At 37.2% G+C, this 26908-nt stretch overlaps 1 protein-coding gene across 2 annotated transcripts; it reads right to left on the bottom strand.

Moving 5' to 3' along the window:
- On the bottom strand, positions 1-26840 carry LOC122043081 (pentatricopeptide repeat-containing protein At4g04790, mitochondrial-like). 2 transcript variants are annotated; one of them, XM_042603538.1, is made up of 16 exons: positions 26508-26840; positions 25979-26029; positions 24507-25139; positions 23181-23366; positions 20789-20853; positions 18898-19005; positions 9518-9631; positions 8011-8106; positions 7426-7524; positions 6387-6506; positions 6164-6268; positions 5591-5755; positions 5348-5475; positions 5200-5269; positions 1479-1690; positions 1-519 (listed from the first exon to the last, which is right to left on the bottom strand). In XM_042603538.1, the coding sequence occupies exons 1-16, from the start codon at positions 26752-26754 to the stop codon at positions 387-389; spliced, it is 2532 nt and encodes an 843-aa protein (XP_042459472.1). In that variant the 5' UTR covers positions 26755-26840; the 3' UTR covers positions 1-386. The 2 variants fall into 2 exon arrangements, with proteins under 2 accessions (XP_042459472.1, XP_042459471.1); XM_042603537.1 differs by having other exon boundaries at positions 26214-26840.
- Positions 26841-26908: the final 68 nt, after the last annotated feature.

The following is a 26908-nucleotide window of genomic DNA, read 5'->3' on the forward strand; positions in this document are numbered from 1 at the left end:
TGATCAGAACTACGACGCGTTAAATATTAGATCAAACATAAGTTTTAAAAAAATAATAATTAAATATTAGATCAAATATCGGGTAATTTAGGTAGCACACAAAAATGACTTCGATTGACTCGAATTGAGCTCGTCCTATACGGATCTTCAAAGGCTGAAACGAGAATTAAAATGGTTTTCGCTATGAATCGTTCCGAACCAAAAGTTTACGAGGGGCGACTTATCAACGGCTAATGCTTTTCCAAAGCTCTCGGATTTGCCGATACAATTTCCTCGGGCCACTATCAGTCTGTCTCCGGTCGACTTCCGCCTGAACCAGACATCAACTCCATTCAACTCTTTCATAATGTGAAGTTGCTGGGGGGAGACATTTCCCTCTCCTCGCTTTAGCAGCCAATGCAGTATCTCGTTTTACAAGCGTTGATAAGGTATTGAACATGGCGATCCTCTATCGGTATTCGTTTAAGAAGTTCTTTAGCCGCGGCAAATTCCTTTGATGCAAGAAGCGCTTGGTACATTCTGCAAGGAACATTGACACAAGCAGCATGTAAGAATACTACTAACAAACTAAAGCAGAAGCCATTCATCCTTAACTACTTCGACTGCGGAAATCTTTTCTCCTATAATTAAGGGCGCGGGCGTTGAAGATACACAACAAAAATATCATTAAGAAATTTAAACTCCTGATAAAATATATTTATAAAAGAAGACAACCAGGCCGAGAGATCGAAAGCTTTCAATCCTGCATTACCAAAAGAAAAGCTAAGGGAGCAGGAGCGGCTTGCGGGCATCAATGTTGAAATCACAACTATCTAAGAATTTTTCTGGGACCGACTGGCTCTTATTATAGGAGAGCTAGCGGGTTATGAAATGAATTTTTCTTTCCCATCCCCACCTTAGCCTGCTTTTCATGGGGGTCGAATTGGGGCAGCCAGCCAAAATTAAAATAAATTATATATGATTGTATAGATATATATGGTAAACTAAATCAGGTGAGCAAGCAAAGCAATATGTCGCATAAATATTCTAATACCATATTCACCTCAACCGGGTATATATTCACCCACCCCTGCCTCGTTTACATTATCGGTCGGACTACCACCACAATGGTATTGTTCAAGTGCCAGCCAACATCATACCAATGTGTTGATACATGGTGTCCGCGGCAATAGTGGAATCGAGAAGAAGGTTGCTTGCCTAATATTGCCTTAGAAATCTCATGATCCTCATCAACTCGTCTAAAGGGACCTTGTGTCTTAACATGCCTTCCTGAATTAGAGGAACACAGGCGGAGGAAGTTTCACATGAGTGTCTAGGTTTCAACCTTGCGCTAATCAGCTGACATAATTATATGTTTCGCCCATGTCGATTGTTACTGAATTTGTCAGAGAGTTTATACATTAAATCTAAACATTGCAGTGAATATACCTGTGAAAAAATTTGGAAAATTATATTCGTTATAACAAGCGAAATCATACCTTATAAAAGTCAAAGAATTGTAAGCGAGACCAGAAGTTTCATATTCTGACCAAACACGCCAAGCCATTTGTGAATTTTCTGCTTTGACACAGGTACTGAGAAGAAAATCAAGACACGTTCGCGAAGGATGAAGTCCGAGTTCTTTAACACCTTGTAGTAGTTCAAACCCACTCTTCAAATTAGTAGGTGTTTTAAATATTTGGCTAAACATCTGCAATAGTAGAAAACCAGTCAATAGCATTGCTATTTAGAACTGGAATGCATATCTGTGTAAATAAATAAAAAAAAAATCCAGTAGTCGGGCAAGTTAAGATCATTTTAACCTTTTTTACTATCATTTTATTGTCCGTTAGAGTTTTATCTAATTGTTTCAGCCAATAATAATTTTGTTCCGGCAAATAAGTCTACACGTTCATCTTAACATTCTCATATAATGCATTAGATTAAATTATTCAACGAGACCAATTATTTTACAAGTAATCAAGGAATTGATGTATGCAAAGTCAATGATGTTTACTAGAAAGGAAAGGAATCAATAATCTGATGCCAAATTGGTATTCGATCAACTCCAGCCAAGAACACAACTAACTGACGAGAAGTACAACGATTATAACTTTAATTTATTACGATGCAGTGGGTAAGATGAAATAACACAAGAAAACATGAAGAGGAATTACTTATCTAAAGCAAACTTTTTGGAAAATTATCACACACGGGTCAACAGGTTGTGATTGTGCTGAGCGCACGGGTCGGTGACGACCTGTGAGAAGCTGTATCAAGTTCAGCCCGATCTCAATTAACCGAGGTTTGCACTAAGCTAGAGTCAAACAGGGCCCAATTTTTTAAAATTACTAAAAAAAGATTAAAAATGATAATTTTTATTAAATATTATATATATATATATAGTATTAATATTTTAATAAAAATTAATGGACCAAACTCATTCATGGTCCGTGCTAAACATGATTGAGTTTCGATCAATCCAGGTCATAGTGCAATATCCCCTAGTCAGGTTTAAGCCATTTTTAGTATCCACTCCTAACCCCTTGGAATATATCAAGTTTTGGATTTCCTAAAGGTTTAGGGATTCCAAGTCATTGTTGGTGCAATGACAGAAGTTTGGAGCATGTCTTTAGGGAGAGTCACTCTTTAAGGACATGAAAATTAATTTTTCAAACACCATAGAAGGTGGTAAACCTTCGTTAAAGTAAATGCACAAGGTTGAACATTGAAAAACAATGGAGAGTGGATATCTTCATTGTTTAGTTGTGGATGCTCTAGGATGAGCATTATGAAGTGGATCAATGCTCAAGGGTGAGCATTGGATACAATGAAGGATATGAGACTTTCATTGTTGGAATGATGAATGCTCTATGATGAGCATTGTAAACTGGTTAACGCTCAAGGGTGAGAATTAAGACAATGAAGGGTCGGTGACCTTCATTGTAGTGTTGTGAACGAGTAAAGTTGTGAACAACATGTGAGTAACTCTTCAGGAGGAGAGTTTTTAATGTGTACCAAAGGGGGAGAATGTAGGGTTTAAGTTAGGCTTTCATTACCTAAACATTACCTAAAGAGGGAGTTTGCCCTCTAGGAAAGGGAGAGAATAAAGAAAACCCTCATTCATGCTTTGACATGAAAGGAAGTTGAGGCTATAGGATTAGCCTAACTTAAATGTATTATCAAACATCAAAAAAGAGGAGATTGTTGGTGTAATATCCCCTGGGTCAGGTTGACCAAGTTCACTAAACTTGAGTTAGCTCAAGCTTGAGTCTTAATATTTAAGTTTCAATGTTTGACAATATGTGGAGATTGCATGTACAATCGTTCGATTGGGGAGATTGTTAGTGTAATTCACCTTTAGTCAAGGTTTGATTAGTTAGATGTGAAGAAGAGTCAAGTAGGGTCAAGGTTGATCGGATACTTGACTGGGAAAATCCTAACTGGAGGTTAAGCAGTTGGGAAAATCCTAATGAGTGAAGCTAGGCAGGTGAAAGTCCCGATGAGTGAAGTCAGACAAGTGAAAGTCCGGCAGTGGAAAAATCCTGGTGAATGAAGCCAGGTGAAAATCCTAGTGAGTGAAGTTAGGTGAAAGTGAGTGAAACCAAGCAGGTGAAAGTCCCAGTGAGTGAAGCCAGGCAGTGGAAAAATCCTGATGAGTGAAGCCAGGTGAAAATCCTAGTGAGTGAAACTAGGTGAAAGTCCTAGCAAATGAAGCCAGACAGGTGAAAGTCCCGGTGAGTGAAGTCGGACAGTGGGAAAATCCTGGTGAGTGAAGTCTGGTGAAAATCCTAGTGAGTGAAGCTATGTGAAAGTCCTAGTGAGTGAAGCCAGGCAGATGAAAGTCCTGGTGAGTGAAGCCGGGCAGACTGAAAGTCCTAGTGAGTGAAGCCAGGCAGACTGAAAGTCCTAATGAGTGAAGCTAGGCAAATGGAAAGACCTAGCGAATGAAGTCAGGCACGTGGAAATCCAAGTGAGTCAAGGTTGACCGGACACATGGTGCTGGGAAGTCCAAGTAGGTCAAAGGAGTGACCGGATACTTGGCACAAGAAAATTCAGATGAGTTAAAGATGACCGGACATCCGGTGAAAGGAAGACCAAATGGGTCATGGAAGACCGAACACTTGGCACGAGACAGTAAATCCAAGTGGGTCAAGGTTGACCGATCACTTGGCATGAGGAGAAAAGTCCAAGTGGATTAAAGGATTGACCGGACACTTGGTGAAGAAATCCTAGCAGGTCAAGGTTGACCAAATGCTAGGCATGAGGAGTTTCAACAGGTCACGGTTGACCGGATGTTAGATTCGGGAACCCTTGAGCTTGAATTAAGCAAGTCATGGGTGGTTAATCGATCATCCGACTGATTGAACCAAACCCCAATCAATTAGCCGATCGATTGGGAGAGTACTGCGACAAACAACAACCCAATTGATTGACCGATCGATTGGGAACCTGAATTGCGAGCACAGAAGCTTCCCCAATCGATCAACCGATCGATTGGGCACCGCCAATTGATCGATCGATCGATTGGTGGCTGGAATTCTCGCGCGACGCGAAAAATGCTGAATTGATCTGGCGATCGATTCAGGCCTTTTCCAGCAAAGCACAGAGGCGCTCTGAATCGATTGATCAATCGATTCAAGTCTTCTCAATCGATTGGGATATGACCGTTGCACAGGTAGCGAGCAATGGACTGTTGCGATTGCGTGGATGTGACGTGGCAATCGATTGGGAGAAAGCCCAATCGATTAGGAGTAAGCTCAATCGATTGGGAGCCGTCAAGTATAAAGTCGTCACGAGCTTTCTTCTCCGTAGAGTTCACTCGAGCATTCTCCCGATCTTCACACGACTTCTTCGACTACTATTCGCCAGTTCTTGGAAGCTCTTGGAGACAAATGCTGATGCACTTCCAAGGTTCAAGAGGCATCTATAAGCAACAAGAGAGCAAGAAGAAGGTTTTTCATTTATATTCTTTGTATTTTTCTTCTTGCGTTGAGTTGTATGCTTGTGTGGGTGTTGTAAGAGGTTTCTCAACCTCCGATAGTACCGAGAAGGAGTTTCTTTCTTAGTGGAGAGGGCTCGTGTGTGTGGATCCTTGGATTAGTCACCTCATCTTGAGGTGGATACCAAGTAAATCCTTACTCGAGTTGAATCAATATAGCCAATCCAAATAGTTGGAACAAACAAGGCTCGATAGTAACAATAATGATGAAGACTGACCTGACCGATGATAAGATTGGCACTCGACACATCTTTCTCTTTCAGCTTCTTTAGTAACTCAAGTGCGGAACTAGTTAAGACAACAGAGGCATCAGATAGATAGCAATATATTTTGTACAGGAAGAAATACAGAGTCAGCTCAGAATACCCGGTAAGATTATATTGTATGCAGTACAGAATTACTCTACTGCATCCATCAAACCAACTGTTTGAATCCTTCAACTCCTCTAGCAGTTGAAGCAATCTATCCAATTCTCCTTCTGTTTGAAGATGTTCCTTGATTTCAAGGATAAGACATTAATCAATGATGTCTAACAATTATCCATTATGTATAACCTTAAATGATAGCTGAACAAAACTTTGAAGAACAACCAACTTAAAGAGTACTTACAAGAAGGGATATAACAGCTTTAGGTTCTATGTTAGCTCTAGATTGCTTGATTTCAGCATAAATACCAAGTGCATCATGTATTTGTCCATTCGATGCGAGGGCTGACATGAGCACACCATTGATTTCATTAAGGTAATTCACTGGTATTTCTTTATTCAAAATAATCTGCATAAGAAAACAAAATCAGTGTCATGCTAATCATTGTCTATATAAGTGATATTAGATTTACCCAGTCTATATTAACACTTTATCATAAGAGTAAATACTAGAATCCTAATCTATCTTTTTCATCTATAACCTTTCATATTTTATCACTTCAGATTAATATTATATTATTATGAATCCAGAAGGTTCACAACAATTATGATATATTTATGGGTATCTCTTCGAGATTATCTTCTCTAGAACTACCCTCAATAAGTTGCACTTTATCCTTAGACTTCAATAGTTAGCCCTAAAAAGTATATCACAAATGTGGTAATCAACCCAACAAAATATAGAACATAAGACGTAAAAGGAGCAATAATTGCCTCAATCGTGACAAGGGAAGTGTATGCACAAAAAAAAGATTACCTGTTTTGCCATCTCAAAATTTCCAAATTTTGCATATGCATTCACAAGAGACATATAAATATACTTAGTAAATCCGACTTCAGAACAGCACATTTGTTCACGGTACTGCATGAATTAATAGGTTCTTTTATAAGTGGCAAAGAATGAATTTGTGATCCATGGATCTAAAATAGAATCATGAAAATTGAAATTTAGAAGCTCATTATCTACAGATCATACTAACCTTGACAATATCTTCTTCACATTCACAATTAGCTATCAAATAGCTGTAAGTCTCAGAATCAGGTTTCAGATTTGCATGTTCTATTTGTTTCAAAACCATTAGCGCTCGATGATTGTTTTTCTGCAATACAGAAAACAATGAAAAAGGAAATAAAAAAACACCCTAGATACAAAAGAAAAGAGATCTAGGCACAAGGCCAAGGAAACAAAATCATATTCAGGGGTAGCTACTTTCATTTTGAATTCCATGTTTAGACAAGTTAGGCCACATGAAAGTAGCTGAGGATAGATCTTAGATGTCATTTAAGATTAAGAATTATTTGCTAAAAAAAAATATTTGTTACAGGCATCAAAATTTAGATTATATTAATAAGGTAATTTGTCAGACTATCGAGAGAACCTTCGTACACATCACGGTTGCATATCAATGATTAACAACCAACTAAATAGTTATTAACAGTGTATAAGAAATTTATCATCTTTTGATTTTGGTTGCATCTATTACAACCCTCAAAGGTTAGATTGTTTTTCGGAGTTGACCAATATCAGAAAAGAATGTACAAAAGTTTGCTAGATGAAAATAACATTTAGACCCAAAAACAAAAATTCTTCAGCAGTGACAATGTTGAGAATAAATCACAACAGGTGAATACTATAACATTTTGGATAGATGACCTACCAACCAATTTTAAGATAATATCAAATCAAGAAGACATATTGTTCAAATCTTGCTACAGCTGGTGAGTAAGAGAATAGAGTGCCAAATTAAACTAATTCATGAGCTGTCTTGAGACACTCTAATCAGCTAACCACACATAAAGTAGAGAATATAGTAGTCTAGGTTAAGATAGGTCTTCTAAATGGCATAAATTTTTGAGTAAGATGTGATATAATTAAATGTAATAGGTTCTTCATTTTTTTCAATGTTCTCAAGAAAGAAATTGTTATAAAAATGATTCATTCAATGGTTTTGAGAAATCTGTTTCATTTTAGAAAACCAAATGAAAGATACAGAGAAATAAACTAACTACTATACTTACCTCCCTAAAATACCCTGCCATAATAGCATTATACATGGCTGTCGTAGGCATTACATTCATCTCCTGCGCATCTATTATTACATTGTATGCACCTTCGAACTGCTAGCCAGAAAATACTTAATTAAACATCAAAACTTAACTTCATTAATATTGAGAAAATCAAAATTATGGTAAAAAAATACTATAATGTTGTATAATTTTCCACTATCCCTATTATTTTAGCCTAATACTCACTTATATATGTGAAAAGTATCTCTTTTCATTAAGTTCCCAGAACTATGACTAGTTCAGTGAAACAGCTCCAAAGAACATAGCATGAACGCATGCAACAAAATAGCAAGTCATTCTTGCTACCCTTTGCTTAGCTGTTTTTCCTTAGTTGATTTCTCTATTTAACAGGTGACAAGAGTTCACCCATGTGGGACTAACAACATTTGACATCATATGGTGCTTCCAAAATATTTACATATCTTCATGGCACAAAATGAACAAGAAATTGTACCAAATGAGTATATCATATAACAAAGGAACTACAAACCATGGACTTGATAATCAGGAATATTAGTAAAAACTATACCAACATACATCTTTCATCTTCATGTATAGGTGTATTATCCTTTTCAAGGTGTCTTCTGTTGGTTGCAAATTATGTTGCCGCATCACCAGAAAGATTGGATGAACCTAAATTAACAAATATCTCAATTTCAATAAAAAAATGCAATGAGAACAAGTGGAAATAACTTTTGAAATGGATGAGACAAGTTCAAAATATTTCAACATAGACTGGTCAACACAAGTTATGAAACAAATGACCTCATTGCCAACCTTTTGATGTACAAAATTGTATCATTAATAATCCCCAATTTCTAGATCTTATAGTGTATGTACATCAGAAACAGGAAATAAATGATCTCATCTACTGTTTAACTCAATTATAGATGCAAATTACAAGATTCTGTAGCCCAATTAACATAGTACCAGAATAAGTTATGGTGTAATTAAAAAATTAAGGTTGTTTACCTTGTAGTCTTTTTTATATTCCTTATTGTTAGACAACCCCACCTAGCGGGATAAGGCTTGGTTGTTGTTTTTTTATTATATTCCTTATTGTAACTTTACAATTTAAACACCTATAATGTGTGGTTTTCCCAATTAGGGCCCTAATGTGTCGGGCATGATTTAAAATCTCGTGCAATACCGAGCAACATGGGTGAAACATTTAGTTCTGCCCACCGACCAGCACCGGACATGTAGCGCAAGCCCACAGACGCATCGCGAGACTCGCGGCCGGCGTGGACGCTTCGTGCAAGCCCAAAGGTCACTAACAGCACATGGGGTGAAGGTGCTTTAATTAAAACTTACGTTAATTCAATCAACTTTTAACTATAATAGGGATAATTTAAATAGACTTAATTAAACCCTAACAAAACTATCCCATTAACTTTATATATATTATTTTTGTATTTAAATATTTAGATTAAATTTTTTTAATAAATATATTTTAAATTTTAAAAATATCGAAACTATGCATGATATGATACCGAAACTGTATCGTTCTGAGACTGAAACGTCGGCATAGGTCAAGATTTTAAATCACGACGTTGGGTTTGTGAAAAAAATTCTTTTTTTCTTTCTAATTTCATTTTTATAAAATAACTTGAAAAAAAAAGAAAAAAAGACATTTCTCATCCTCCTCTTGCCATTATTGTATAATAGAATTTAATTCTGACATAAACGCTGCTCATTTTCCCTCAATAAAAAAATATTACAAAAAATGGGGAAAATAAGGAAAAAAACAATAGATTGTTCTCTCATAACCAAACAAGACCACAGAACCAACCTTTCCTTAAAATAAAGATATCAAGCTAATAATCAACAGCATAATCTACTAGTAACCTTTTTTTAAGGGAAGTAGTTAAACTTAAACCCAGTAGAGACTATCAGCAAAAATGAAACAGAAGATTAATGTTTTACTTCTCAGCCTGGTTAACTGTTCCAATGTTTGAGTTTCTGCATAACCATAATGGGCAGAAAACCTTGGTTATCTTGTTTTAATCCACATAGAAAATGGTAGTTGAAGAGAGAAGCATACCATCTCAAGTTGGCCACTTTGCTCACAAGCGTGCAATATTGGACTAAGAACTTCAATTGGCACACACAGACCGGATTTATACATATGATCCACTATATCAAGGGAAACGCAAACCTGCAAGTAAGCATCGAACATTTCGTTCATGCAATAAGAAACAAAAGATAATGGTGAAAAAGCAAACTATCAAGTGAAGCTAAAGAAAACCTGACAGTTTTAGCATAGTCTATAGATAATCAGTGGAATATTCTAACTGATATGTACCAATAAGAATCCAGCTTGAACTTAAAACCATAATAGGTCTTAAAACCAGTACAACCAGTATAAGCGGACCCAATCCCATGTTGAATAGGTTATTTCTCTACTAATATCCAGATCTTTATATTGTTGTTAATTGTGCTTAGAGTTTATAGTCTCCCTACCACTAATTGCTTCAATTATAAAAAATTCAACTTGTCTAATTATAGAACCTATCTCTTGTCTGTGAACATGACCATACCACCTTTACGCTATTTTCTCTTTTTATATCTAATGGAATTACACCTAAATACTCTTGAATAGTATTGTTATTTTATTTTCTTACAAGTCTGCACATCTATTTTGATAATCTCGTCTTGCAATTGTGTCAAACATCACATTTAGATATTGGCGCTCTATATCCCTATTAATTACATGTAAGTCTATAAAAGAAATTTGATCCATGAATCCTAATTGCTTGTACCAGGGTTATATTTTTTTTCTTTTAATTAGAGTGCACAAGGCGATCACACAGGCCTTCAAAAGATGCACTTCATTTGCACTACGCCTAATTTGCAGTAGTTTTTCACCAATTTATTTTAGTTATCCCCTCTTTTTTGTTATTATTAAATAAAAATATTAAAGTTCAGAGTGAATTTATTCTAATTTAACTCATATCAATTAACAGAATATTGCCAGCAAAGAACAAACAACGAGAAATTTATCTTGACCACTATAATTATCATTAAAATTTCAAAATTTAGTTCTTCTAAATATATTTAAGTTAATCGATCTTGATTAGTTAAGCATTTCTTAAGTAAAGACTGCAATTTCTATGCAGAACTTGATTCCCTACTAGTAAGAAAAAGATACATATATCCATGATTATTATCTCTCTCAAAAGAACTCAAATGTTCAGCTAAGAAGCATTATCAATCATGAACATATTAGAACTGAAGGTTCAAATGGGAAATGGAACCATAGAAATTCTAGTTAATATAATTAAAAATGATAAATTTGCATATTACTAGTGATACAATCTCGCATGCAAGAATTTGATAGAGAAATAATATTCAAGTTGGGTCTAATGTAGCTTGATGATGATAATTACAATCAACTTCATAAGTAACAAAATCCAAAATTTTATTATGTTTGATTCTCTTTCCAAATCCTTTATGCAAATTTTTGTGTCCCTTGTATCTTCTCCTTACATAACAATTTAAATCTTCTCCAAGGTTTTAGTCATAGGTATATCAAGAATAATTTCTCAATATTCTCTTTCAATTTGGTCATTCAATCCAACATCAGGAGCATAAGTACCTAGAATATTAATGAATTTTGAGCGACCTAAAAATAAAGGTAGATCCGGTACCTTAGCGACCCCCCTAGTGTCGACCCCATGGATATGGAGAGAGGAAAATGTTAGGACCAAAAGTAGCGGGGGGGGGGTTAATAGCTCGTCGCGTTCGCTCGGTGCTTGGCGTTGCTTGTTTCTTCAAGAATATGCAGCGGAAATACAAAGAAACAATCACACAACGCTAACACGGTTGGTTTACTTGGTATCCACCTCACAAGAGGTGACTAATCCAAGGATCCACACCAACACACACACCCTCCACTAAATAAAACTCTCCTTTATGGTAACTACCAAGGGCGGAGAAGCCCTACAAGACTCAATACAAGAAGAGAGGGAAAGGATACAAGAAATACAAGCTTACAATGAGTATAAACTCTAACCCTAGCTTCTCTTCTTGGCTTTGATCCGCCTCTTGACTTGGAAAACTTCCAAGATCCTTCAAGAACTGGCGATCTGAGCTTTGTGAGTGCTGTGGAGTGAGGGAAATGGAGTGAATCGGAGAAGAGATTGCGCAGCCAACGACGCCTGCAACTATATACGACGCCAGCGGTCGGATCCCGATCGATTCGAATATTCCCAATCGATCGGGAGGCTTGGATCGATCCACGATCGATCCGTGGCTCATCATCGATCGCCGGATCGATCCACGGATCGATCCGGCGCTATCGCGTGGACAGGCGTCCAATCGATCCAGCGATCGATTTGGACATCTGGATCGATCCACGAATCGATCCGAGGCTCTCATCGCTAGGAAAGGCCGGATCGATCCATCGATCGATCCAAAGAGGTTGCCGAAAACCAAGTCCCAAGCCTCAACCAACATCCGGTCAACCTCGACTGTTGATACATCACGCCTAGCATCGGTCACCCTTGACTGCAGGACTTCCCACCAGTGTCCGGTCAATCCTTGACCCACTGGACTTTACTCGTCGTGCAAATATCCGGTCACTCTCGTCTACTTGGACTTCCACGGATGTCGATCATCCTCGATCCATCCGGATTTTCCTCGCGGCTTCACTCACGGGACTTTCACCGGCTTCACTCACCAGATTTCCTTCCGCCTAGCTTCACTCACTCAGACTTTCACCGGCTTCACTCACCAGATTTCCAACCGCCTAGCTTCACTCACTAGGACTTTCACCGCTTCACTCACCGGGACTTTCACCGCCTAGCTTCACCAGGGCTTTCCAACCGCCTAGCTTCACTCACTAGGACTTTCACCAAGTCAGGTGACTCGCCTAGCTTCACCACTAGGGCTTTCCTTCCCCGCTTCACTCACCGTGACTTTCACCGCCTAACATCCAGGACTTCCTAGTCGGTGTCAGGTCCTCTTGACCTACTGACTCTCCTTCAATCACACCGATCAATCCCCGATCGAATCTCCCCATGAACAACTGCATTGTCCATGTGTCTACATGTATTGTCAAACATCGAAACTATGACCAAGACCCAAGCTTGGTCAACTCAGTCACCCTTGACCTAAAGGATATTGCATCAACAATCTCCCCCTTTTTGATGTTTGACAATACCTTTAAGTTAGGACCATTCTGAGTTAAGCTAGTCCCATAGCCTTAACTCCAAGCTAGTCCCATAGCCTTAACTCCATTCATGCCAAAAGTATGAATGTTGGTTCCCTTCATTCTCCCCCTATGAGATCCCCCATAGGTAATGAAAGCCTAGCTTAAACCACACATTCTCCCCCTATTGGCACACATCAACCCATCTTTGGGCACACATCAACCCATGCCCCAATTTTGGGTACACATCAACAAATGCCCCAATGTTGAAAACTCTCCCCCTGAAGAATTGCTCATCGTTGTTCACAACTTCACTCGTTGTGGTCAACACGATAATGAAGGTCCCATACCCTTCATTAACCTTAACCCTACATTCTCCCCCAATGTAGGCAAATGCCCATCCTTGAGCATTATCCACTTGAAGCCACTTGAACAATGAGGATATCCACTCCCCATTAAAGTTCAAACGCTCAACCTTGAGCATGTTCTTAACGGAAGGTTGACCACCTTCCAAGGTTCATGAAAAATAATTTTCATGTCTTTAAAGAGTCCCTCCCCCTAAAGACATGGTGGTAACTTCTGTCATTGCACCAACAATGACTTGGAATCCCTAAACCTTTAGAAAACCCAAATTTAGAAGTTTTGAGGTTCAAATACTCAAAATTTGAAACAAACCTCAACCTAAACTTCAATGAAGCCTTCCTTAACCAATCCATCCTTGTTTTCACATGAAAACACCCTTTGTATGTATACAAATGTATTTTAGGGGTTTGGAATGGTTACCTAGACTCAAAGAGGTTCAAAGATGCAAATCAAGCCTTCCCACCAAAATCAGCAACTTGGATCGATTGGAGTTGGGTTCAATCGATTGAACCTTTCCGAATCGATCCACCGATCGATTCAGACTACCGATCGATCGGTCGATCGATCCATGAACTTTCTGGATCCTCGAATCGATCCACGGATCGATTCGGCACTCAATCGATCCATGGATCGATCGGAGCTCGATAGTTGCTGAAATTCCATTTCGATCAACTTCGAAACCCTAGAAAATTCTACAAAATCCAAAATCATGAAATTTCGTGTAGACATTATTTAGGCATACTTAATCATGGAAAATAGCTTTCTTGAAAATACATCATATTTTCAAAGATCGACACAAACTTGAAAACTTACAAAACTTTAGTGTTTTTCTTCAAGTGTCTAACTATTCAATGGTGATTACTATCAAAAGATAGCCTTCACCAAGGTTTTCCAAAACATTTTAAAAACATTTTCAAAACCAATATCCCATCATGTTCCTTGGGCATAATGCACATGACTTGTACATTCCCAATGATGGGAAAACACATAACTATGTGTTTTGATGAACCTAAAACTCAAAAGAATGCACTAAATCAACATCTTGAGTTTTGTTCATCTTCCTAACATCTCACTTGTATCTAATGTACACTAAAACACGGACAAGTCACCTTATAGTCCTTGTGAGATGTGGGATTTTGATATTTCCCTAATCTAGGGATCATGCATATCTATCTAGGCATTCTAGAGATATTAGACATCCACCTAGGATGTCACTTGTCAATAATTGTTGTTAAATGTCATTCGTCCTTAATTACAAGGAATTAAACTTAATGCATGATTATGTTATGGCATACATCAAAAGAAAATAATTTTCAAAAGAAAATATCCTATTACTACATGATGTATGAATGTCATGACATGGTATTTTTGGAGTTTTCATAATAAAACAATGAATTCAAAAATAGACATGATGTCATGGCATATGATGGGCAAACAATCATGGCAATGTTTAGCATAAATAAATATACCTAGATTACCTATCTAAATATCCTTAATCACTTAGCTAAACTCAAAATATACCACTTGTTTTTAACTTAAAATGATACCACTTGTTTTAATTTAAAACATTAAACCTAGATTGCCCTAACTGCTTCAAAGAAATGCCAAAACCTAAATTGACATTTCTTATTTCTCTTGATTTGTTTATGCCACTTAATAATTAAACATATCCTCAAATGTTGACATATTCCATTTTTCCTCAAGAGTGATTACATAAATCAAGGCCCGGATTGCCTTAAATTTCCAAGAGAATACCAAAATCCCAACTTGGTATTTCTCAAGGTTTTCCCAATTTGTGCCATTTTAAGATAAAATCAATTTTTCACCATTAGACACATTTTACTCTTTCAAGGAGTAATCAATAGGTCCATTTCATTTTCAAAGGTTAACTAAAACCTTGAAAATGCTCCTTGAGTGTCAATTTCCTCAAAGTTGGGTTAACTACCCTTCTAATCGGAGTTGACACTCTCTAACCCATTTATGGGGTAGAGAAAATGCTCCTAGGAACCCAACACCTATTGGTGCTCCTTGGATGCTCTAGGTACTCACTAGGGATAACTTCCCTAGATACCTTCCTAGTGACCTTGTTGGGCTTCTTAGAAGCCTTGGTCACATTTTCTAGGTCAACTCTAGGGATAGCCTCCCTTGTGACTTTGTTAGTGACTTTCTTAGACTTCTTAGAAGTCTTAGTCACTTTGGTTGCAAAGATACTTCTAGGGATATCTTCCCTTGTATCTTTGACTTGACCTCTAGACTTAGGGTTTGTTCCATAGCTATATGGAACCCTATGATAACTAAGCACATCCTTTTTAGCTTTGGGTTTGTATCCCAAACCTCTATAGCCATTGGATGACCTTTGTGCTCCTAGCCCTAGGTATTGCTCATTTGCCCTTTAAGGATATTCTCCATCCTTTTTAGGGTCTTTTCTAGTTTGTCAAGTCTTGACCTCAAGACTTGATTTTCTATCATTAAATCCTTAGGTTTTGGTCCATGAGCATTTTTGATCTTGGGCATGTGTCTATTTTCCTTAGTGTTCCCGCCCAAGTGTCTATCTACCTTCCTAACCTTAGGTTGGGTAGTTTTGGCATGTAGGGCCACATGCTTTTCCTTAAAGCCCTCATGCTTTCTATTCTTATGGTAAATTGCATTAAAATGATAAAAGTTAGAACTATCATGCTTTTCACCATAATGTAAGGGGTAGGCTCAATAAAGATACCTTCTTCTTTACCTTGGATCCGGCGGTCAAAATCCTTGAGCCCCATGATCTTCCCTGAGGGGAGGTCAAATGGCCTATTGGTTTGCCAGAAAAGGGCAAGCCGCCCTTTCTCTGTGTTTGGGATGATCTCCTGGGCACCCTTTTTGTGCCAGGCTTCCTTCGCGCCAATTTAGGGCACTTGCTCTTATAGTGCCCATGTTCCCTACACTCAAAGCATATAATATGATTTTATTTTTAATTGAAATATTTATACCTTTGCTTGTAGGGGTGGCATCTTTCCTTTGGATCCGGAGATAGAAGCTTCCTCTTGATCCGATCTTGATTCTCCTCCATTTGATTTTTCTTGACTCGTGGAGGTGAAGCTTCTTCAATCTCTTCATCTCTTGACCCGGATGTAGAAGCTTCTCCTTCTTCTTGATCCGGCGTCACCAAGGACTCCCCTCGATCCTAGAGGTGGAGGCTTCATCGTCTTGAATATGAAACAAGGAGTATGCTCCTCCTTGTTCCCTCGCATTCCCTTGAGGATGAAGCTTCTTGGATTTCCTCTTCTTGAGGTTGAGCATCTCTCGACCTCGGAGTCCTCCTCTTGGTCTTGCTCCAAAAGTCACCCTCTGGATTCTTCAGCGATCTTGTCAGATGGAGGATTTCTTTGAAGCTTAGCGATTTGCTCCAAAGTTCCTTTCGTCTTGAATTCTCGATTTTAGAAGAATGGTGCTTGGCGATAAATTGACCAAAAGCTTGGTCACTTTGTCATTGCCTCGCACCTTTGGACTTGCTCAGGCTCCATTTGCTTTTCTTTAGAACTTTGCCTTTCAATTTCTTGGAGCCTTGAAGCCTTCCATTAGAGCAAACCATTGCTCTATCTCCATCATAAGAAAATTTTCGATTCTTGATTTCCAAGAATCGAAACTCGTAGAAGTGTATGGTGGAGCCACCCTTGTGTCAAATCCAAGCCCATCTTGGAATTGCATTCTACAAGTTGAGCTTTTGAATTTCTTTGAACTTGAGAAATTTGCTTCGACTTCTTTACCCTCTAGCTTTTCTTGTTATGCTTGACCCTTCCGGCGATGATTCCGGTGAAGAGCGGCCTCGCTCTGATACCACTTGTTAGGACCAAAAGTAGCTAGAGGGGGGTGAATAGCTCGTCGCGTTCGCTCGGTGCTTGGCGTTGCTTGTTTCTTCAAGAATATGCAGCGGAAATACAAAGAAACAATCACACAACGCTAACACGGTTGGTTTACTTGGTATCCACCTCACAAGAGGTGACTAATCCAAGGATCCACACCAACACACACACCCTCCACTAAATAAAACTCTCCTTTATGGTAACTACCAAGGGCGGAGAAGCCCTACAAGACTCAATACAAGAAGAGAGGGAAAGGATACAAGAAATACAAGCTTACAAGCTTACAATGAGTATAAACCCTAACCCTAGCTTCTCTTCTTGGCTTTGATCCGCCTCTTGACTTGGAAAACTTCCAAGATCCTTCAAGAACTGGCGATCTGAGCTTTGTGAGTGCTGTGGAGGAGCTGGCGAGAAATCTGGAGTGAATCGGAGAAGAGATTGCTGCAGCCAACGCACGCCTGCAGCTCCAACGGTCGGATCCCGATCGATTCGAATATTCCCAATCGATCGGAGGCTTTGGATCGATCCACGGATCGATCCAGCGCCTATCGCACCGCTGGATCGATCCACGGATCGATCCAGCGCTAATCGGCCGCGTCCCAATCGATCCACCGATCGATTTGGACATCTGGATCGATCCACGAATCGATCCAGAGGCTCTCTGTTCGAGCAATCGATCGATCGATCGATTCGAATCGGATCGATCCATCGATCGATCCAAGACTGGTTTTGCCCAAACCAAGTCCCAAGCCTCTCAAACCAACATCCGGTCAACTCGACCTGTTGATACATCACGCCTAGCATCTGGTCACTCCTTCGACTGCTAGGACTTCCCACCAAGTGTCCGGTCAATCCTTGACCCACTTGGACTTTACTCGTCGTGCAAGTATCCGGTCACTCTCTTGTCTCTTGGACTTCCACCGACGTCGATCATCTCGATCCATCGGATTTTCCTGCCGGCTTCACTCACGGGACTTTCACCCGCTTCATCCCCAGGATTTCCTTCCGCCTAGCTTCACCACTAGGACTTTCACCCGGCTTCACTCACCAGATTTCCAACCGCCTAGCTTCACCACTAGGACTTTCACGCTCATCACCGGGACTTTCACCGCCTAGCTTCACTCACTGGGCTTTTCCACTGCCAGCTTCACTCACTAGGACTTTCACCGGCTTCACTCACGGGACTTTCACCGCCTAGCTTCACTCACTAGGCTTTCCTTGGCTTCACTCACCGGACTTTCACCTGGCTTAACATACCGTTAGGACTCAAGTATCCGGCCAATCTTGACCTACTGACTCTCCTTCACACTCAATCCCCAGAATCTCCCCACATGAACAACTGCACCTGCATTGTCCATGTGTCTACATGTATTGTCAAACATCGAAACTATGACCAAGACCCAAGCTTGGTCAACTCAGTCACCCTTGACCTAAAGGATATTGCACCAACAGAAAATGCAGGTACATAGGTCATAGGCGCATGGTGGGATAAATCTCAGATCGTCAGTTCCTGAGAATCGACCCCTGGCCATTGCGCCAGAGATGGCATGCGCCCACCGTCTGCGCTACGTCCTGGGGGCAAAATGACCTAAGCTTATACATATCAGGGGCATAAGTTAACCAATTAACAAGCTTCAACATTAATAATCTGCAAACATGCACCTATGCATATACCCTAATTAATGATCTAGAATTTAATTGGCTTTAATTATTTTGAATTGATTTTTTCATTTACGTGGTGGTTGAATTGAATCAGAATAGCATCACAGACTTAGCACCAGATGGAAGGAGGTCATTGACTGACAGAAAGTTCAACGTTTTTGTTCACGGCCTTAGTAAAAGAGTTCAAAAGAATTTTTTTCCTTCCAATTTTTAACATCTACAATCTCTTTTATTTTATGAATTGCACAACTATGTTTTTCTTTTTTGAAAAAAAAAAACAAGCTATTACACAGAATCTCACCATTGTTGTCTTTCATGTATTATCATTGTTAAAAAACAATCTTTCCAATAAGAATTAAATCATGAATATCAGAACAGCATGACAGAAGATGAGCCATAAATAACCTTATTGGAGCTGCAACAGAGTGATATGAGCTTCTCGTATGATGCAATGGAGGCTGCAATTCCAAGTTTCTGGTGTGTGTTAATGAACTTCGATATAACATCTTCCACCTTCAATGTTGACATCTTATCATAAGGTCAAATTACAGACTAAGAAAGGATGATAAGTGTAGTCTAAACTTAACCAGTAACAGACATAATGTTGCAGGAACCAACTTCAAAGCTAAAAAATTGAATAAGAACATTCACATAATGTGCATTACATTTAGTTATGTAGATTACACTCAAACTAAACAAAATACATTATGTATTTTACTCAGTAAAAACTTCAATTGAATTCTATAAAATGATAAATAATTCATACAGAAATGTTTATGTACCAGCACAGTGAAAACTAGCATAGAAGTTATTTACTAGTTAAAACTAGCACAGTGAAGATGAGAATACTAAGATGAATATGAGAAGTTATTAGAAAGAATAAAATCCAAAATACTAATATTCAAGAGCATCAATAAATAAAATGAAACAAAATAGGCTGAGATGGTATGGGCATAAATTCAAAGACAACCAAAAGGATTTTATAGTTAAAAGAGTTGAATCTAATAGAATGAAAGTTGTAAGGAGTAGAGAGATCAAAGAGAACATTACGCATAGTAACAAAATATACTTTCAATAATTTAAATATTAATAATGCTATGATTTTGCATAGAGCTCAATGGAAGATAAAATTCATGTATTCATGTAGACAGTTAATCTTAAGTAGTTGGGACAACCACGGCGACGACGGCGATGGTGATGATGATGTTGCGGGCAACATATTGAGTCCCATCACCAATCCCTGACATCTATGGTTCTCCGCTGTCATTTGGACTCCTAAGTTTCTTCTAAGGAGTGCAAGGAACAATGATCTACAGAAAAGAGCTTATTTTTAGAAAAAAACCAATAGAACCTCTGCTGATTATATAAATTATTTTTCAATCAATTGCACCAGCAGAAAGCATGGAGAAGTGATTGTAAAGAGATGGGAAGGCAGGCATGAAGGGAAGAGGAAGCAGTCGAAATCGGTTCAACATTTAGGTTTGTACTGGTTGATATGGTATAGATCTCTAATCAAGTAGACTTATTTGATAAAATTTATTTATAGCCCAATTTCTAATCACTGACTATGTACTAGAAAGATAAATTTCAGGGAGTAATATCTGTCTAAGGTTAAGTAACTTTCAAAATTTCATGTCTTTTATATTAAGCATTGAATAAGCACAATTTCTAATCACTGACTATGTACTATAAACATAAATTACAGGAAGTATATTTGTAACTTTTAAATGATTCATGTCTTTTATATTGAGCATTGATTCAACACAATTACTTTGTAAACTATGCTTAGCAATAAGGTTGTAAACAATGTTTAGCTACTCTTCATTTTCTCAACTCAGGAATTTATTGTTCAATAACTTGAGACTAACTTTGATCAGTAGACTTGATCTTTAATGTATCAATTTTGAGATCTTAGCTAGAAAAAGCAGCAAGCACAATTCTTGGATGGCAATAACGTGGGACATAGTGAAATTTTCAATTGTCGTCCCCACTCCCATATAAGAAGCAGATTGGATTAGGATAGGGCAGGGTGGAGGAAGAAAAATACTCAGGGCAAGTTCAATCGGGCTTAGAGTAGGTTTGTTCAGGGCAAATTCGGTGTGAATTTTAGGACAAGGGGTGGAGTAAAAAACAAATCCCATACATGCTCTGCCCCACATACCAAACACAATCAGGTCAAGGCAGGGAAGTTTTGATGGGCACTAAACAAATTATCATCCCTACTTCAGACAAGGACATGCAACATGATCTCTAGAAACATTAAAATTATTATTGTTCATCATGAAAAGATTCTCACCACTAAGTTCGGTAAAGAAGTTACATATTTACAAATGAAGGATGAAATGTCCTCCTTCCATAGTCCTGCAGTAACAAAACATATGTTAAAAAAATGTAGAACCATGAGAAAATTGATGACAAAGTAGTTTTACAGTCCAAAAGAAACTGATCTCAAGTAATTACAGTTCAAAAAAGCACTAATTACAGGTTCACTAACAAGTGGTAGATAATCAAATAGCATCAAGCAAGATGTAGTCTAAACTTCATCAACATAATAAAGAAAAAGAAACAAGTGGAAGAGACAACTATAGCAAGCATTTGATAAAAATTGAGTTCCTAAAGTCTGAAAATTTGTGTATATGTCATGGCATCATCTCTAACAAGGCTTAAAGTAAGGCATCTGACAAAAATCATGTTTCAGTAATGTAACATGCTGACAACCAACATGCATTGAAGTGTGCCAAGATAAAGTCAGATGGATTTTTCTTCATTGATCTCCTTACACTTGGCTTAAATAATGAAGTTAAACAAGTTAAAAATTTAAAGCAATGATATATCTTACTAAATCATATATTATTTCATATATTATATAGATTTTTAATTATAACTAAATTACAAAGTTGTATCAATCAAACCTAATTAATTAAATATTTAAGCTCAATTATAAAGTATATAATTAATAGGTAAGTATAATTATTTATGTATAAAATAAAAATTAGACTATTTAATATTAACTTAGAGTTAATTATTATATACCTAAATTTACCTGTAATTGTTTATTAATTGACTATAAAGTATGTAATACTTTTAATTAACAAATTAACTGATATTAATTGACTAATTTAATTACGTACAAACTTTAATGTATATAATACTAATATATTTAAACTTAACTGTAATTAAGTAACGACACATAAGTTTACAATAACTTACAAAGATATAAAGTATTATAATTAAATTTAAGGTATTAATCTACCAACTTGATATTAAAACATAATTAATAATTAAATATAATAAAATTAATCCACGCAATTAATTTATGTTACAGGCTTATAATGATAATTACTCTATCATATTAGTCCATATATTTAATTTATGATATAAGCTTATAATTATTAATAACTATATTACCTAGAAATAATCAAAATCATTTAATATCTAATCACATATATTAATAATAAGTTTAATAAACTGATTGCATTGTACATTAATTATAATAAAAAAATTTAATAATATAGCATATTAAGCTTAATAATTTTATTAGCTTACTAATCAACAACTATATAACTTCATAAGTTTGATAACATAACTTATAGATTATTATCTATAAATTTTAGTTAATTAATTGATCAATAACTTAATAATTTAATAATTTAAATAATATAACCTATAAATTGATTAAATTAATCATAAACTTTATAACCAAACTATATCAAGTTAATTTATATTAATTAATTAATTCAATAAACTTTACAACTCATTGATCAATAACATCATATCTTACTCCATAAACAGATTATAGATTAATTAAATTATAGATGTACTCTTCAAAGACTTTGGAAACCACTTCCTCCTTTCTTCCATGTTTTCTCTTCCTCTCATTCTCTACCTTATTTTTCCTATATGCCCAGTAGATTCTTTGTCAGCCCATGCCAACTAGGACAGGATGAGTATTGTTTGATGCCATTCAGTAATGCTTCGTCATGGACAGCAAACCACAAAAAACCTATGTCGGTATAGCTCAAGTTCAATTAGCCGATTGAACAAAGAGTTACAACAATTCCTTTTCTGAGAATTGAGAGTACTAGGATCAAGTCCATAAATTTGACAACTGCTAACTGTAGCCTCTACAGGAACAAAAAGTATTAATTTACATCTATGTTGAGATTTATGTAAATATATTCTTTTCCATATTAAGATCCTTTGAAGGAATAACACTAGCACAAGACAGTGTTGACAATCTAGTAATTTGTTAATCTTGCTAAGAATCACTAGTCCTGAAATCACTAATCTGCCATCTCCCTCAATAGGTGCAACTTAAGGCTGCCAACAAACATAAAAGTCTCTGGATTCTTGTGCTCTGTTAATATTTGTTGTAAATATATCATATCCAAACTGCGCCATAGATCCGGAGAGAGTGCAGCTTGCTAATCACAGTTCGAGAGTTATCCCATAGCCCTTCATGAAAGAACAGTAAGAAAATAATTTAAAATGGTCAAGCACTTCATATCCCATAGCCACAATCATTCTACAACATCTATATCTATCACTCAACTTAGTGTCATTGGAGTTGCACAAATTATTCCCTGTCAATTGATCCCTTATCTACCATCGAGTGTCAGTTATATATTTTTCCAACTAATTATTGCATTAAATGGATTGCATGAGCTAAAAGAAGAAAAGGCATCTACCAGCTGTATTGAGCTCAAAAAAATACTTCTCTGCTAAATCCTCCAGTTGCAATGTCCCTAAGGACCTAAACACACACTCTATGCACTTTGGAGAAGAAATTCTCCCCATATCTACAATCTCCAGCAATTGCAAGAGGTCCTTCTTCCGATCACTACCACTTCGACAGAATGCCAACAAGTAGCTCTCTGAAAAAACAAGGTAGCATAAGATTTGCAGCAAAACCAACAAGACATCAGCTAAAATGCACTCAATAAATCTAAATAGTACAGTTCAAGAAAATTATGTTATTTAATTAAAGTTGATAAAACACAGACAGCAGATTACAAAGCTGATATCTCGAAAGATGCAAGAGAATTAGACAAATATATCGATCCATGCAATCATGTTATGGTGTCCCTCATAAAGAAGTGGATTTTATTAACATTTAGCAACTCCAAGAACCACTTGGTTGGTTGTTGTCACCAATGCACCATTTAAATGGTATGAAACCTTGGGCTCCATATACCTCGGAATCTGGACTGGTATAAGTTGAAGATATTTTTTTAATCTCCCAAACTCAAGAAGTATAAAGGCTTTTGGAAGAGGATGACAACTTTTTATTGGATCATGACTCAGATAAATTTATAATGTTAGGAACAAACATATCAACCAAGTAGAATAAGGTGGAATTTTATCTATCATAGTTATAACACTAATTTTAGAGTGCATTATGCTACTGTAGTTTATATCCAAAGTAATGTAAGAAGAAATTACCTTTGCAATATCTGGTTTCCGCAAAACCTAAAAGGCTAAACCATAACTTAGCAAGGAAAATTCAGGAAAACTGACCAATCAAAATTGTTCCAGATTATGCAAAATTCATATAGACAAGAACTAGTTAGGCCAATCAATATCTGGGTTGTCTCATATTGCAGTTAGAAGACTAAGCCTGAACAAATTCTTATAAAGCTCAATTTAATTAGATAGGTCAACTTGTTAACCAAGTGTCTATTTCTAAAGACATTAAGTAGGGTTAACCTTATTGTTACATCAATTAAAAAATGTCAATATAACTAAACATAAAAGAAGTTATAATTTGAAGAATCATCACTGATACACTCAAACTAATGAAGGAAACAACAAAACATTGAAAAAAAATAGTATCATGTGCTTATAATTTGGTAAAGAAAAAAGAAGAAATTCAAGACAATTCATGAGGGAATTACCAATATAGCAAGAACAGAATTTGTTTAAGCAAAAAACCAAAAAAAAAAATGATGCTATTAATAGATAAACCACAAAATAACAATTTAAGTAAAGCATTTTTTAACAAATTCAACACTTACCTATAAAGGGATACTTGTCTTCAAAACTACCAACTTTGACTAGATCAAGAAGTTCCTCTATCTTTTCTTCATTACCCACCATTATCCAAAAAACCATTTCATAGTAACCTATTCTCGAGCAATCAGGAATCTCATTTTTAAATAACTCAATGAACATCTGGAATCCTAGTAAGATTTTCTTGTCAATCATGTAATTTAGAAGCGGACCATAGCTTTCTTCCTCAATTGGCATGCCCTTTTCAATCATGGATAGAAAAAGTCCATGAACTTTATTGATATAAACTAAAGAATCTTCTTCTTTCCTACAACCTCTAGCTTTATCTATGCAAAGCTTTATTAAGGTGTTGTATTCCTTCACACCTGTTTCTCTCCCTAGCTTTTCGAAGAACTGCAAAGTGGACTCGGTGCCAAGTTTGTCAGCACATTTTTTCATCAGTTCTATAAATCTGCGAGATTCTACATTCTTGAATATATATTTCTTCTTTCTTTCCCTCAATAATATCTTCTTAGATTGTGTTGTGCAATTCTGAGATCCATTTGAAAACCATGGAAAATCTAATACATTCTTGAAAGGCATATCACCGGTGGAATCTCTGGAAGAATGAGGAGCAGTCGTGGCCTTATCACGATCACCTTATAACATCAAAAAGGAAATGCTTAAAATATTACACTGCAGATAAGAGAAAGGAAAATTTCTATTTAAAAAGAACTCATTCATATCCTTTAGGGATTAAATTGCAAATCATGTTAGCCACTCATCTACTTCTGTCAATCCAAACAGAGAATAATGGATTGCAGTTGACTACAAACTCCAGAAGAATTATAAGATACCACAGAAATATTTCACATTGTAAACATAGGACAAAATGTGCACGGTATAACTAACATAGACACAGACGAGAAAAGAAAAAATGATGCAAAGAACATAATGTTGGGTCAAAAAACTGAATTATAAATATAGTGTGAACATGGAACAAAGATGCACACAACATAACTAACATAGATTAAAAGGGCAGCTTGGTGCACGAAGTTTCTGCCGATATCGGATCCCGAGAAAGGATCTATTGTCTGCAGCCTTACCTGCTTTGTAAGAGGATGCTTCCAAGACTCGAACCCGTGACCTTTAGGTCATACGGCAACAACTTTACCATTGCGCCAAGGCTCCCCTTCAACATAACTAACATAGATATAGACCAAAAAAGTGTTAAACTAAATTGACAAAAATAACAGTAGTTGGATCTTTTTGCTAGCAGAAAATACTACTAGAGGAAGGCCAAAGGTTTATGCATAGCAGGGACAAACAATAGAAGTTCAGTGCTTCATATGAAATGGAAGATAAACATGAAGTAATAATATATTGGTTTGATAAGAGTAATTAGCTTAATAACATGAGTACAAAAAATTAAAAGAAAATAGAAAATTCATCTCATGATACAAGGTCAAAGCATAGTATTCCAATAAAACATACATACCACACAAGATTGACGATATGACACTTGCAACGTCAATGGCAGACTCTTTCCCTGAGAAAGAAAAAAAGGAACAAGGTTGGAAATAAATGTCAGAAAGTATTTTGCAATCTCGCCACCCAAAATTGCATCAAAAAGGCATCTTTGGACAAAGTAAGCCAATTATCCCCCCCCCCCCCCCCCCAAAAAAAAAAAATAAATAAAATAAAATAAAATAAAAATAACACTTGATTATTACCAGGAGCAACAACTTCGTTGGTGTTCGTCGATGAGGATTTCTTCAGACGCGCCTGCAATGAGACGCCTGGCGAAGCCTTCGACGGTGTCCCTGCGGGCGGCGAAGGCAAATCAGCGACGTGGATAGGGTTGAGGCTCCTCTTGGCGATTGAGACATCCTGGAGTGGAGAGGCATTCTGGAATCTGTTGGAGGTTTTCGTGGCGGTGGAGGCGAAAAGACTAGCCAGTTTCTTCTCGGGCATGGGAGCGGAAGTAGCTGAGGGTTTCACCAGATGCAATAACACTTGATTATCACCAGGAGCAACAACTTCATCGGTGTTCGTCGATGAGGATTTCTTCAGCCGCGCCAGCACCTGCAACGAGACGCCCGGCGAAGCCTTCGACGGTGTCCCCGCGGGCGGCAAAGGCGAATCAGCGACGTGGACAGGGTCGAGGCTACTCTTGGCGATTGAGGATTCGTGGCGTGGAGAGGCATTCTGGAATCTGTTGGACGTTTTCGTGGCGGTGGAGGCGAAAAGACTGGCCAGTTTCTTCCTGGGCATGGGAGCGGGAGCGGGAGCGGAAGCGGACGAGGGTTTCTCACTTCTCAACTGGATTCGGCAAATTTATAGAACCGCACAGTAAGTTTGAGAAATGCACCAAAACAAAAAACGCTGCTCCATTTTTAAAAGTGCAATTTAACAAATGAAAAAAATG

The sequence above is a fragment of the Zingiber officinale genome, chromosome 2A (genome assembly GCF_018446385.1).
Source record: "Zingiber officinale cultivar Zhangliang chromosome 2A, Zo_v1.1, whole genome shotgun sequence".
NCBI classification, from domain to species: domain Eukaryota; kingdom Viridiplantae; phylum Streptophyta; class Magnoliopsida; order Zingiberales; family Zingiberaceae; genus Zingiber; species Zingiber officinale.